This window comes from Salvelinus alpinus, chromosome 12 (assembly GCF_045679555.1).
Source record: "Salvelinus alpinus chromosome 12, SLU_Salpinus.1, whole genome shotgun sequence".
Lineage (NCBI taxonomy): Eukaryota > Metazoa > Chordata > Actinopteri > Salmoniformes > Salmonidae > Salvelinus > Salvelinus alpinus.
This window is the reverse complement of record NC_092097.1, coordinates 7173209-7187011: the sequence shown is the minus strand read 5'-3', so window position 1 is coordinate 7187011 and position 13803 is coordinate 7173209. Positions and strand designations below refer to the sequence as shown.

Genomic DNA, 13803 nt, shown 5'->3' with positions numbered 1-13803 from the left:
ATTTTTAGTGTTCTGTATTTTCTAATTGTTGTTTCCACACTTTGACACAGTGATAGCTATTATTGCACCACCATGAAGGCAAGTTTCCCACATAAGAAAATCAAACAATTTGACAACTGCAATAGCAACAGGCTTCATTTAATTTGAAACCAATAGGTTTAAAACCAACGAGACAATATTTCCATTTTGCGGTTAATTGTGTTTCAAACCATCAATATACTACTAGCCTACACATCTTCTCTCGTGTACAGATAGATTCTTAGAACAGCTAGAGAGGTCTTTAGCTCCAAGTCCAGATTGAAAGGCTCAAGTGAATATGTGATGATCAAACGATCTCCAGCACACGAAGACGGAACACTCCAGGACACAGCTGGATAGCATATGGCTGTGAGCCTGGAGGTGGAGATGTTTAACCATGCAGACCTGCTATTACATCGTTCTGTTGCTATCTGGGAGGACAGTCGAACAGTCTACTCAGCAGAAACACATGGCTCTAGTAATACCTCATCACAAGGAGATACATTTTGAATCCAGCTAATGTTGTACCTCTCTAGCTTTAACTGGTGTACACACTTTAGCCATGTGCCAAAGCTGTTATGTTCTAAGATAAGAACAGGCATTTCCTGTCCTTACCTGTGAAACATAACACTTTTCCAATGGTAGTTAAAATCAGTAAAGCTGCAATGGTATGAAAGGAAAGGAGAATTGTCTTACTTGTGCATTTCTTCAGCCCGGAACCTTTCTTCAAAGCGTGTCGGCTCAGCTTGCAAGCGAAGTTGTTCTCCCAGAACTCAGCAAACCAGATATTTCTCCTGTTGTTCTCCAGTGTGCGGCTGATGAAGTAACGATCAAACCCTGGAAGAGATTGATCAGATTGTCATTGAAGTGCACTGGCTCTGGCAACAGTGTCAGTGCTAACATGGATATTGACATGTGGGGGAATGTAGTGACATGCTCTGTAATGATGCGTTTGGGTAACTCTTTAAAGTACATTTTCTGACAGGGTGAGCATTGCTTTAACAGTGAATGTATTGATAATGGCTGATTGTGTTATAGACCAGAGTTTGGCTTGGCTGGCAGACTGAGTGGGTAATGACACACACTCTTAGGAAAAAAAGTGCTATCTAGAACCTAAAAGAGTTCTTCGGCTGTCCCCATAGGAGAACCCTTATTGGTTCCAGGTAAAACTCTTTTGGGTTCCATGTAGAACCATTTCTACGGAGGGTTCTACATGGAACCCAAAAGGATTATCCTATGGGGACACCCGAATAACCCTTTTTTTTTAAGAGTGTGGGACAGTAAATGCCTTATCTTTTACAATAGCTTATCAGGACTTGGAAGTGTTCTGTGTTAACAGGAACAAGATCTCTTGATATTTAAAGCAGGAGTACTTAGTTGCTACAGTACACTACCAATTTCTTGACTTATACATTTATACAGTATATACCCATTGATTCTTAAAAAATATAACTTATAAATGCCTTATGAGCTCAGTTCAACTGTTGTACCCCATCAGAACCCAAAATGTAAGCTTGTTTTAATCCAATGTTTCTAAACAATTCAAATCTAAACAAACACTCTATAGCCTCAAAACATGGTTCAACTATACATTTGATATCATGGATGGTCATTCCTTGCGTCCATAGCTCTATCTATGAATTTGAGAGGTTACATTTCTCCAGCCCCATCCCTGAGCTTTTTAGCGAAACAGGGGCAGGGATATGCTTTGTTATTGTTTCAGTTAAGGATTCTAGCTCTACCAGAGATATCTCTATGTGAAGGGGAATAGCTGCTGACACAATAACGCACTACTGACCCATGTCTAAGTTTGTAAACAAAATGTCATGTTTTCCAATATTCTGTAATATAATCTACAATGGCATTACTTATCTCAATCACTTTATCCTTGTACATTGAGCGAAAGCTACATGAGATCTACCAATGAATCAATCAATCGGACAATCTTAAATTGATCCCTGCAACCTAAAACATTTATTGGTCCCCCCCTATCTCCCCACCAATCAATGAATTAATCAATCAATCAATCAATTAGCCAATTACAAAGTTGATCACAGCAACTGAGAATATTTCTCTGTTCCCCCTCACCTCTGATGGACTGGCGTTTGGGCAGGATGGTGACAGCTCCCTCTGCCATCTCCTCTTGGTGTAACACTGGGGATATCTTTGAGCCCCAGCTGTCTGAGCCCACCCAGATGAAATGGCCAGTCTGGTTGGCCTTCTTGGCTGCTTGGAGTAGCCGCCTGGCACAAGTGGATAAACACATTTAGCTACGAATAATGTATTTGATATTTTGGTAACACTTTCTATGAGCTAACTGTATGAGCAGTACTGCAAAATAACTACACAATAGTCACTGATATACTGTAGTACACAGCGTTCATGATTCAACTTGAAGGTACAAACTCATTTGGATTCCATTGTATTGGTCTGGCTGGCCTGCACTTTAACAAAGTGATGTGTATGGTCTGGTGTGTTGTATACCCAGAGAAATCATCCACATTTTCTACGAACTAATGTTAACAATAGATCAATAGCAAATATTTTCTCCAGGTTTTTAGTTTGTCACCTTAGTTTGCTAAAGCAAGATGATTGCACAGCGGCAGGTAACTTTCACTAATGTCAGGACAACAGAGGGCTAAATGAACAAGATTATTCCCAAATGTATCCAGTGTCACTAAGATAAAGTAAGGAAGCATATGTGACCCGATTCGGGAAACTAGGCGTATGTCGCAAGTCACGACTTCACATACAAATATTTTTTCATCAAAATACGTTTTTTTTTGGCAGAAATGCCTTCTCGAACATGTGACCTTTCATGTGCATTAATATCAAACTTGTATGCCATCTGTAAATACGAATAAAATTGTTAAATTACGAGCCTAGTTGGTTTAGCCACAGAAAAAGTCAGCAACCTCCCGCTAGCCATGATTGGCTGAGATAATGAGGGGGCTGGACATGCCGAGAGATGACTTTGGATTGGTCGGTGTTGCATCTTGTTTCTATAAAATGAGCTGCTCGTACTGCAGCATGGATAACTGAAAATATGTTGCTACTGTTCTCAATAACATTGTTGCCCTGAATGTATCAGGCACTATCGACAAAGGTCCTGTGGGAAAAAGTTGTGATGGACAACTTTCTGAACGACGATCGTGCCATGCAATGCTGACTCTCTCATTTCATGACATGTTTTGAAATAAGTGGAACACAACGGGCCAAACAAGCTGTGCAAACTGAACAGAAATGACACAGGATGTCTTATGAAAGGGGTTGCAGTCTGCGGTGAAGCTTTCATCCATGTAACATTACACGGGTTAAAAATCTAGCTACAGATTCATGTTTCTAATTTTGTCAAAGTTATTTGCATAACAATCTAAAGCTTGCTGTTAACTAGCCAGTTGGAGTTTGATGGCTGGCTTGCTAACTAACAGTGAACCTAGAGTTATTTGGTTAACTTTAGCTTGCTATGACAATCGGTTTGTATTGCTAGTAATGTTATTCTATGGATTGGGATTAGCGTTCATTTAGTGATCTAGCTAACATTAACGTGACATGTCTTAACAAAATATCCGAAGTTAATGCTTGCTGTTAGCTAGCTAACGTTAGCTGAGATTAGGTGTTTGGCTTGCTAACATTCATTTGTGTATGAAGCGTGTGTAACGTTATTGTTGTTTTCTATGAATGCCATTTTGCATTGCTAGTTATAGCCTAATCTTCGCTAACTAACATTAAACTTATTGGTTAACTTTAGTTAGCTATGACAATCGGTTTTTGTATTGGTAGTTAAAGCTTGCTGTTAGCTAGCCAGCTGACGTTAGATGGCTGGCTAGCTACAGTAGCTAAAATTACGTGTATAGTGATGTTATCTCAGAATGCCATTTTGCATCTATTGTATAATAATGCTAAAATATTTGTATCTGGAATGTCCTTCAGCATTAATCAGTAGAACACGCCTGACTCTAATCCACCAGTCAGTCATCAAAAAGAGAGCTGGCCCAAGCAAAGGCAGCAGCGCAGTCATCAACTACACGCACCGTTTCTTCAACTATGGAGTTGGAAAAACACGTGTGGACCTGAATTGTGATAACTGCAATGGCCAAAACAAGAATAAGTTTGTGCTCTGGTATTCCCTTGTTCATGCGTGGATTTGGACGGACCAGTCATCAGTACTATCTGCAGTATTCACATGACTCTCTTCTAACACACACGTTGCTTCCTTTCTTTTCTTTATCCTGCTGCTCAGCCACTTTACCCCTGATTGTGTGCATATAACTACCTTGTCTATCACTATCGTTATTGTACATACTGTATATTTGATTTATATTGACACTATCTATTTCTGATGTTGCTACTATGCAAGTGTAACCGATGTGAAATGGCTAGCTAGGTAGCGGTGGTGCGCGCTAGCAGCCTTTCAGTCGGTGACGTCACTTGCTCTGAAACCTTGAAGTAGTGGTTCCCCTTGCTCTGCAAGGGCCGTGGCTCTTGTGGAGCGATGGGTAACGATGCTTCGTGGGTGACTGTTGTTGATGTGTGCAGAGGGTCCCTGGTTCGCGCCCGGGTCAAGGCGAGGGGACGGACGGACGTAAAGTTAAACTGTTACACAAGTAACCCTTTGGCTGTACCGTTTACACCTTCCGGAGAGACTATCGACTTAGCAAAATATTGATATATAAAATGAATATTGATATGTGTGGTCCTAAAATGATTTTGTGACATACGCAACAATATTATGTGACCGTATCAGGTGTCCACCGCTTAAATATATGGTGCATGCATTTGTTTATGTATATGTGCACCTTACTCAGGTTGCATGGCCTTATCACATAGTAGTCCATACTTAAGTGAATGTGTAACAGTATGTGAAGGCATTTGGGCAGTGATGTAAAAATAGTTTAAAGTACTACTTAAGTCGTTTTTTTGTGGTATCTGCACATGACTTTACTATCTATATTTTTGGCAACTTTTAGTCCACTACATTTGAAAAGAAAATGTACTTTTTACTCCATACATTTTCCTTGACACCCAAAAGGACTCCTTACAATTTGAATGCTTAACAGGACTGGAAAATGGTCCAGTTCACACACTTATCAAGAGAACATCCCTGGTTATCCATCAACAATTTTAAAAAATAGTGCCGTCTGGTTTGCTTAATATAAGGAAGTTGAAATGATTTATACTTAAGTACATTGTACCCCTGGCTATTTAAAAAAAGATATATATATAATTGTGCCGTCTGGTTTAATAAGGAATTTGAAATGCATACTTTTACTCAAGTATGAGAATTTAGTACTTTTTCCACCACTGGATGTGGCTTATAGCATTTCTTTCACATGACCCATCAATTAAGACAAGTGTATCTGGGTAAGCGTTATCTATTTGTAAAATATTTTTATCTGGACACTTTCTGTTTACCTGGAATATTTCCTTATTGTAGGCTACTACCACTTGTAGTCTTTAGCACATCACCTCATGTGAATCCTTAAAGAGATGGGTGGGGCTGGTTTAAGAGGGCGTGAACAATGCTGAATGGGTGTAGACAAAGGAGAGCTCTAGTAGATACCAGAACATTCACTTGCCCTTTTCTCAAAAGTGAGTTTACAAGTGTATCAACTTTCAAAGCAGAATTACTTTCCCATTGTTCCTCAAAAATGCGGTGTATGATATACCATTTTGTGGCTCTGAGTCTCTACTTTTATCCAATGCAAAAAAAAAGATTCTAATTTTGCTACATAAGACCGAATCCAGGTGGTAAGTCACATATTAACATGAGTTACCGATAGAGCCTAAAAGGGATAATTATGATAGCGCTTGACCAATAACATTTTAAAGTAATTCTACAGTGCATCATTTAAATGTCAAGCTTTCTGCCGATTGACTCTTCTCCCTTTAATTAACAATCTTCCATTCATGTTTCTTAAAATTATTATTTTAGTATATTTCATATTCAACATGTCAATGCTATGATAATACCCTTACCTAATATCATCCTCATTGGCAAAAATGATGACCACCCTTGCGTTTGGGTTTTCTCTTAGTCGGCGGATGACCTTGCCAAACTCTCCAGGCTTTGGCTCCCGGGGAATCTTGACCGACTGAGAGATACACACACCTCCTACAACAGAGACAGAGGAAACACACAGCAGTTGAGTGGCAGTTTAAGTTTAAGTCCAGGATTGGTAGGTTCACATTTTACAGATGCTCAACTTGAGCTATCAGTAGATCACCAATAAGCGCAGAGCTCCCAACAACGTTCTTCCCTGAGGTTTGTGACTGAGCATGAATCCTTTGGCTTCACTCTTAAGGGGGCAATCTGCATTTGCAACATCCATGGACTTTTCAATGAATGCTATATAGCCATTAATTCTTGAAGAATATAACTTTTAAATGCCTCATGAGCTTAGGTCAACTAAAACCCATCAGAAGCAAAAATATAATCCAAACACTGAAGTTTATTTTGACAATGACATTGCACATTAATAAACATTTCAGTAAAAGTGCAGGATTTAGCCAGCCAACAAATTTTCGACTGCAGTCCCGGGCAGGTTATTAAAAACTCATAAAATTACAATGCAGACCATAAGCAAACACAGAACAACATGGGGGCGGCAGGTAGCCTAGTGGTTAAAGCGTTGGGCCAGAAACCAAAAGGTTGCTGGATCGAATCCCTGAGCTGATAAGGTAGAAATCTGTCATTCTACCCTGAACAAGGCAGTTAACCACTGTTCCCCAGTAGGCTGTCACTGGAAATAATATTTTTTTTCTTAACTGACTTGTCTAGATAAAATATGACAAGCAACACATACAGAGCAAAAACACAAAAAGCAAAACAACTTGGAAAGTGGCTATATACAGCTAGAGATTGTGTTGACACACATGATTGTTCTTTAGGTTATGTGCGGTAGGTGGCACAGTTGCATGTGTCTAAACGCAGTGTATTCCAGACATGGGAAGCTCTTTTGCTGCCTCTGTAGTCAAACAATTCTGTATCAGAAATGAGCTAGTTTGAATTTTGTTATTTGAGTTACCTTTGCCAACTGATTTTTGAATGAGATTGGAATCAGAAGATGGTTAAAAAACTATCATTTTGATCTCATGAATGGTCAGTCCTTACATATATTGCTCTGTCTATAAATTCGAGAGTGGTTATATTTCACCAGCCCCATCCCTCGGTTGTTTACAAAAACAGTGGTGGGGTGCTCTTTGGGGTTGTTTGACCTGCAGATTACCCCTTTAATAAGGGCCTTTAAATCCACCTGCTGTGACTCTTATGGAACTGCCCAGTGGGGGGGTAGACAGGAAATCTAATGCAGCGGACATCACTTGAACCAGGTTCATTCTGAAAATGTCCTTACCAAGGATAACTTTTATCCAGACACTGCGAGGAGAACAGAGACTGCTGAGGGGAGGACGGCTCGTTATAATGGCTCGAACGGAGCAAATGAAATGGCATCAAACACGTGTTTGATGTACAGTATTCGATACCATTCCGCTCCAGCCATTGACACGAGCCCGTCCTCCCCAATTAAGGTGCCACCAACCTTGGTGGGTAAGAATATCTTTTTCACTAGCCATGTTGGTGGGTGGTCAATTTACAGAGCTCTACAGTGCGAGCATTACATTCGCAAAAAAAAAAAAAAGTATAAGCACATTCGAGTTAGACTTAGAAAAATGCTGCTGTTGCTGTTTTCAAAGTATTTCTCCTGTTTTGTTTCAAAGCTGTTAATTGCACAAATAAATACTAATCCTATTTCCCACCTCATGTAGCAACACTGCCTGGCAGAGGAGCTGAGCTCACTGAGTGAAGTGCTGATAGATACATTTTTGGAGGCACTGCGCACAGACACAAAGTTGGTCAAATTTACTCGAAAGTCTACAAAGTGAGACTTTGTCCTCATGTTTCTTGGCTATTTACATTGTTAAGTTCACAAGCTCGGTTGTTTTTCAACGTTAGTTTGAGTCTGCTGCTTCAACTGATAGCAAAGAGACACGCTAGTCAGATCCCAAATCTCACACACAAGTGACAGGACTCGAGTGGCCCCGTTACCATGGTAAACTCTTGCCCTTAAAGGGGCAGCTGAACATTTTCTCTGCCCCTTTTTTTCAATTTTCACCTAAAATGACATACTCAAATCTAACTGTAGCTCAGGACCTGAAGCAAGGATGTGCATATTCTTGATACCATTTGAAAGGAAACTCTTTGAAGTTTGTGGAAATGTGAAATGAATGTAGGAGAATATAACACATTAGATCTGGTGAAAGATAATGCAAAGAAAAAGCATGCGTTTTTTGTAAAAAAATGTTTTACCATCTTTGATATGCAAGAGAAAGGCCATAATGTATTATTCCAGCCCAGGCGCAATTTAGATTTTGGCCACTAGATGGCAGCAGCGTATGTGCAAAGTTTTAGACTGATCCAATGAACCATTGCATTTCAGTTCAAACTGTTGAATCAAGACTGCCCAAATGTGCCTAATTGGTTTATTAAAACATTCAAGTAACTGTGCACTCTCATAACTGTACACTCTCCTCAAACAATAGCATGGTATTCTTTCACCGTAATAGCTACTGTAAATTGGACAGTGCAGTTAGATTAACAAGAATTTAAGGTTTCTGACAATATCAGATGTGTCTATGTCCTGGGATATGTTCTTGTTACTGACAACCTCATGCTGATCGCATCAGCTTACGTTAGCTCAATCGTCCCGTGGGGGACCCACTGATCCTGTTGAGGATATAAGTAGAGTCGATTTCCGTGGCCCCCATAAAAATCTGTTAGTTTAAGCCAGAGATATTTTTTGCGTTAGATGCATCTCAATCCACCGCAACTGCCGATGTTGCACTTCCGTATCTGCGATGGAAGGTGACAGAGCTAGAGCTGAAAGGTGACAGAGCTAGATCGGTGATTGTCAGACCATGAGACATCCCGAAAATCGGTCTTCTCAGAAAATGTTCTGTAGCATCAGAACGGTTTGGCCTAAAAACTATTATGACCCCTCTATGGAAAGATGAGACTCCCACGAATACGATGGTGTTCTTCAATTTGAGACTTGTCGGAAGTCGGTACAGTCGATCTGCCATCTTCTGTCTTTAGCGCCCGGACAGTTTGGGCTACACACTGTGAAGAGGTAAGTCGGTTGTTTTGCTCTAGGACGCCCACATCTGAACGTCCCCCGGCTGAATCTTTTTCATTGAAGTAATGTATATAGGGAGATTGTTTAGTGCCAAAAATTAGGGGTTAAATACATGTCAAATTTTTTTATGTTTCCTGATCTTTCAGATATAGAACAGACTGCTTTTTTTTATATATATATATTTTACCTTCAGTTAAGAACAAATTCTTATTTTCAATGACGTCCTAGAAACAGACAGATTTTTACTTTGTCAGCTCAGGGATTTGATCTTGCAACCTTCTGGTTACAAGTCCAACACTCTAACCACTAGGCTATCTTGGGGGGGACTTTGTTGTTCCATGTAGTGAATCTTTTATTCAATGCATTTATATGGGCTACATTTGATCAAATAATCTTTTTATTTATAAAAAAATTAAAATCAAATAGCTAAATTATCCTTGGTATGGCCTTAAAACAATTCCATATAGCTTAATAGAACCCCTGTTTAGCCTGTGCAGCTTCACAGAGGGATTAAACATTCTACATTCTCACCTTTTGGGTGGGTGGCCTGGTACATTTGATCAAGTAGTTTCTCATGGTTGTTGTCTTTTCGGTTGTGTGGTCATTCATAGCATTGTCTACTTGATCCTCTTGAGTCACTTTAGAATTGGACCATGCCATTGTGTTCTCCCCTCAAGCAATGTTTAGCTCACTCCACAAGTAGTCATTAATACCACACACTCCAGTAACTCTCCTCAATGCTCTGACTGAATACATGTTTTTCCTGTATTATACAGTATTTAACAATATTGTTTTGACACAGTAGTAAATGAATGTGCTTCATTTCACAAAAATGATTAGCAAAATATATGTCTGTTCATTTCATGTAAACAATTAGCGCCCCCTCGGCCCAAAAAAAATAATTACCAGTTAACTATTTTTTGGACATAGCGGCAGATGCCCTTGAATCCCTCCCTTTTATTTGACATAGCCATTAGCATAATATCATAACAATAGATGTATTCTGCATGTCATGGTGGTTTAAAAATGCTTGGGATCTGCATTGGATTAGGTGCACCACTAATTGCCAATTGAACCACTTGCACTCCTATATTGATGTTCTATCAAAATATCAATATTTCTGATTAAGAGCATATTATTTGTATTTATTATGGATCCTCATTAGCTGTTGCCAAGGCAGCAGCTACTTTTCCTGCGTACCAGCAAAATTAAGGCAGTTAATACAATTTTAATGCGACATTACAATACATTCACAGATTATTGTGGCCTCAAGTAAGCTTATGATGTTACTTTACAGGCTAGGGTAGCGTACTGTAGATCACATAGACAACTGTACCTGGAAGGTTACTCTGAACCATAAATTAAACTGACCAGAGCCTTTGGACTCTGTGCACACCACTAGAGGAGTGGCCCAAACCTGACAGACTGAGAAAATATCCTGCATAAGGGGACCAAGTTGTGTTGGGTGGCAGAGGTTTCAAGCAAAACAGTTGACTTCCTCCTGACCTCAATCAAAACTTCAAATAGGCAAGCTGCCTTGGCAGACTGCCCGTCCCCTGTGCAGTATTATGCAATCTATGTGCACAACAAGCCTTTAGAATGGGAGAGCTGGGAATTCTTCAAATGTTTTGTTGTTTGATTATATTTGTTGCCATATTAGTACACTTTCAGAAAATAGGGTTCCAAAAGGATTCTTCGGCTGTACCCATACGACAACCCTTGTTGGTTCCAGGTACAACCATTTTTGCTTTCAGGTAGAAGCCTTTGGGGTTCCATGTAGAACCGTCTGTGGAAAGGGTTCTACCTGGAACCCAAAATGGTTTTACCTGGAACCAAAAAGGGTTCTTCAAAGGGTTATCCTATGGGGACGGCGAAAGAACCCTTTTAGGTTCCAGATAGCACTTTTTTTTAACAGTGTACAGTATATAGACAATGTCTGCCATATTTTTAATAACTTACAGACAAGCCGATATGTAAATCTGCAATTTTCTTTAATTTCACATCAGGCTTGATATAAAACTAAAGTAGTAGAAAACTAGCTGCATGTTTAGAGCAAAACACAACTCACATATAACTGACTATGTATCAAGCAGAGCTCCCTTTGACTACCTTCTCTCAAGCAAGCTGATAGGGTCACGGACCATATGGAAACCTAGGTCATTGATGCACCACAATACAATGTTTGCTTGTTGAGCTCAAGTCTAGGTGTTTTCTAGCAAACATGTCTCAGGAACTGCCAGGTATGCTTGTTTGTTCTGTAGATTGAGAGCCAAGCATTTAGGGGTTTGAGTCATTTAAAAACGGTATTATGTGTCACACCTTGATCTGTTTCACCTGTCCTTGTGCTTGTATCCACCCCCTCCAGGTGTCGCCCATCTTCCCCAATTATCCTCTGGGTATTTATACTTGGGTTTTCTATGTCTGTGCCAGTTCGGTTTGTTTGGTCAAGCTTACCAGCGTTTGTTCTGTAAGCGCCTATCTTTTCCCAGCCTCTCTTTTTCTTGTTCTCCTGGAACCCTTGCCTGTTCTGACCCTGTACCCGCCCGCCTGACCACTGCCTGTCCCTGAACCTGCCTGCCGTCCTGAACCTTTGCTCCTACTCAGGATTATCGACCACTGCCTGCCTTGACTTGTCATTTGCCTGCCCGTTACAATAAACATTTACAGTTGAAGTAGGAAGATAACATAAACTGAGTTTAAATGTATTTGGCTAAGGTGTTTCACAATTCCTGACATTTAATCCTGGTAAAAATTCCCTGTCTTAGGTCAGTTAGTATCACCACTTTATTTTAAGAATGTGAAATGTCAGAATAATATAATTATTTATTCCAGCTTTAATTTCTTTCATCACATTCCTAGTGAGTCAGAAGTTTACATACACTCAATTAATATTTGGTAGCATTGCCTTTCAATGGTTTAACTTGGGTCAAACGTTCCGGGTAGCCTTCCACAAGCTTCCCACAATAAGTTGGGTGAATTTTGGCCCATTCCTCCTGACAGAGCTGGTGTAACTGAGTCAGGTTAGTAGGCCTCCTTGCTCACACACGCGTTTTCAGTTCTGCCCACAAATGTTCTATAGGATTGAGGTCAGGGCTTTGTGATGGCCACTCCAATACCTTGACTTTGTTGCCCTTAAGCCATTTTGCCACAACTTTGGAAGTATGCTTGGGGTCATTGTCCATTTGGAAGACCCATTTAGACCAAGCTTTAACTTCGTGACTGATGTCTTGAGATGTTGCTTCAATATATCCACATAATTTTCCTCCCTCATGATGCCATCTATTTTGTAAAGTGCATCAGTCCCTCCTGCAGCAAAGCACCCCCACAACATGATGCTGCCACCCCTGTGCTTCACGGTTGGGATGGTGTTCTTCGGTTTGCAAGCTCCCCCTTTTTCCTCCAAACATAACAATGGTCATTATGGCCAAACAGTTCTATTTTTGTTTCATCAGACCAGAGGACATTTCTCCAAAAAGTACAATATTTGTCCCCATGTGCAGTTGCAAACCGTAGTCTGGCTTTTTTATGGCGGTTTACGAGCAGTGGCTTCTTCCTTGCTGAGCAGCCTTTCAGGTCGATATAAGACTCTTTTTACTGTGGATATAGATACTTTTGTACCCGTTTCCTCCAGCATCTTCACAAGGTCCTTTGCTGTTGTTCTGGGATTGATTTGCACTTTTCGCACCAATGTACGTTCATCTCTAGGAAACAGAACGCGTCTCCTTCCTGAGCGGTATGGCGGCTGCGTGGTCCCACAGTATTTACACTTCCTTAATATTGTTTGTACAGATAAACATGGTACCTTCAGGCGTTTGGAAATTGCTCCCAAAGGATGAATCAGACTTGTGTCTACAATTTTTTTCTGAGGTCTTGGCTGATGTCTTTTGATTTTCCCATGATGTCAAGGAAAGAGGCACCGAGTTTGAAAGTAGGCCTTGAAATACATCCACAGGTACACCTCCAAATGAGTCAAATGATGTCAATTAGCCTATCAGAAGCTTCTGAAGCCATGACATCATTTTCTGGAATTTTCCTAGCTGTTTAAAGGCACAGTCAACTTAGTGTATGTAAACTTCTGACCCACTGGAATTGTGATACAGTGAATTATAAGGGAAATAATCTGTCTGTAAACAATTGTTGGAAAATGTACGTGTCATGCACAAATTAGATGTCCTAAACGACTTGCCAAAACTGTAGTTTGTTAACAATAAATTTGTGGAGAGGTTGAAAAACGAGTTAATGACTCCAACCTAAGTGTATGTAAACTTCCGACTTCAACTGTACTTCACACAGTCTGCACTTGGGTCTTACTTGATTCCTGATAATTATGTGTGTGAATAGGACAACCCATGCCAGTTAAATCTAGACAGCCTATAAATGCCCCTCCTTGGGAAAGCATTTTGAACAGGTTTGACCTGTCCTTCCAGAAAAAGGGACCGTCATTTCTTTCTACTGGTGTTATTTAAAAAGGCAGAGGAAACGGACTGGGGTGCCATATGGAGGAGACTGCCTGACAGCGGGATCCTAGAACTCTAGTAAGTCACTCCTCTGCCTTCGTATGTCACTGTGGATACGGAGTCATCCAGAGTGATAAGGTGTCTGCAAGTAGTCAGGAAGTACTGGGCCTTGTTGGGCCAATGAAACTGTGCTA

General features: G+C 40.3%; 1 protein-coding gene across 3 annotated transcripts in view; it reads right to left on the bottom strand.

Moving 5' to 3' along the window:
* Positions 1-13803, bottom strand: part of LOC139535405 (metabotropic glutamate receptor 4-like) — a 332761-nt gene that overhangs the window by 61320 nt on the left and 257638 nt on the right. For all 3 annotated transcript variants that reach the window (XM_071334772.1, XM_071334769.1, XM_071334770.1), the window contains exons 4-6: positions 5998-6133; positions 2107-2261; positions 715-855 (exon numbers count right to left, since the gene is read on the bottom strand). In XM_071334772.1, coding sequence (XP_071190873.1) covers positions 715-855; positions 2107-2261; positions 5998-6133 — 432 coding nt within the window. The remainder of the gene's footprint in view (positions 1-714; positions 856-2106; positions 2262-5997; positions 6134-13803) is intronic.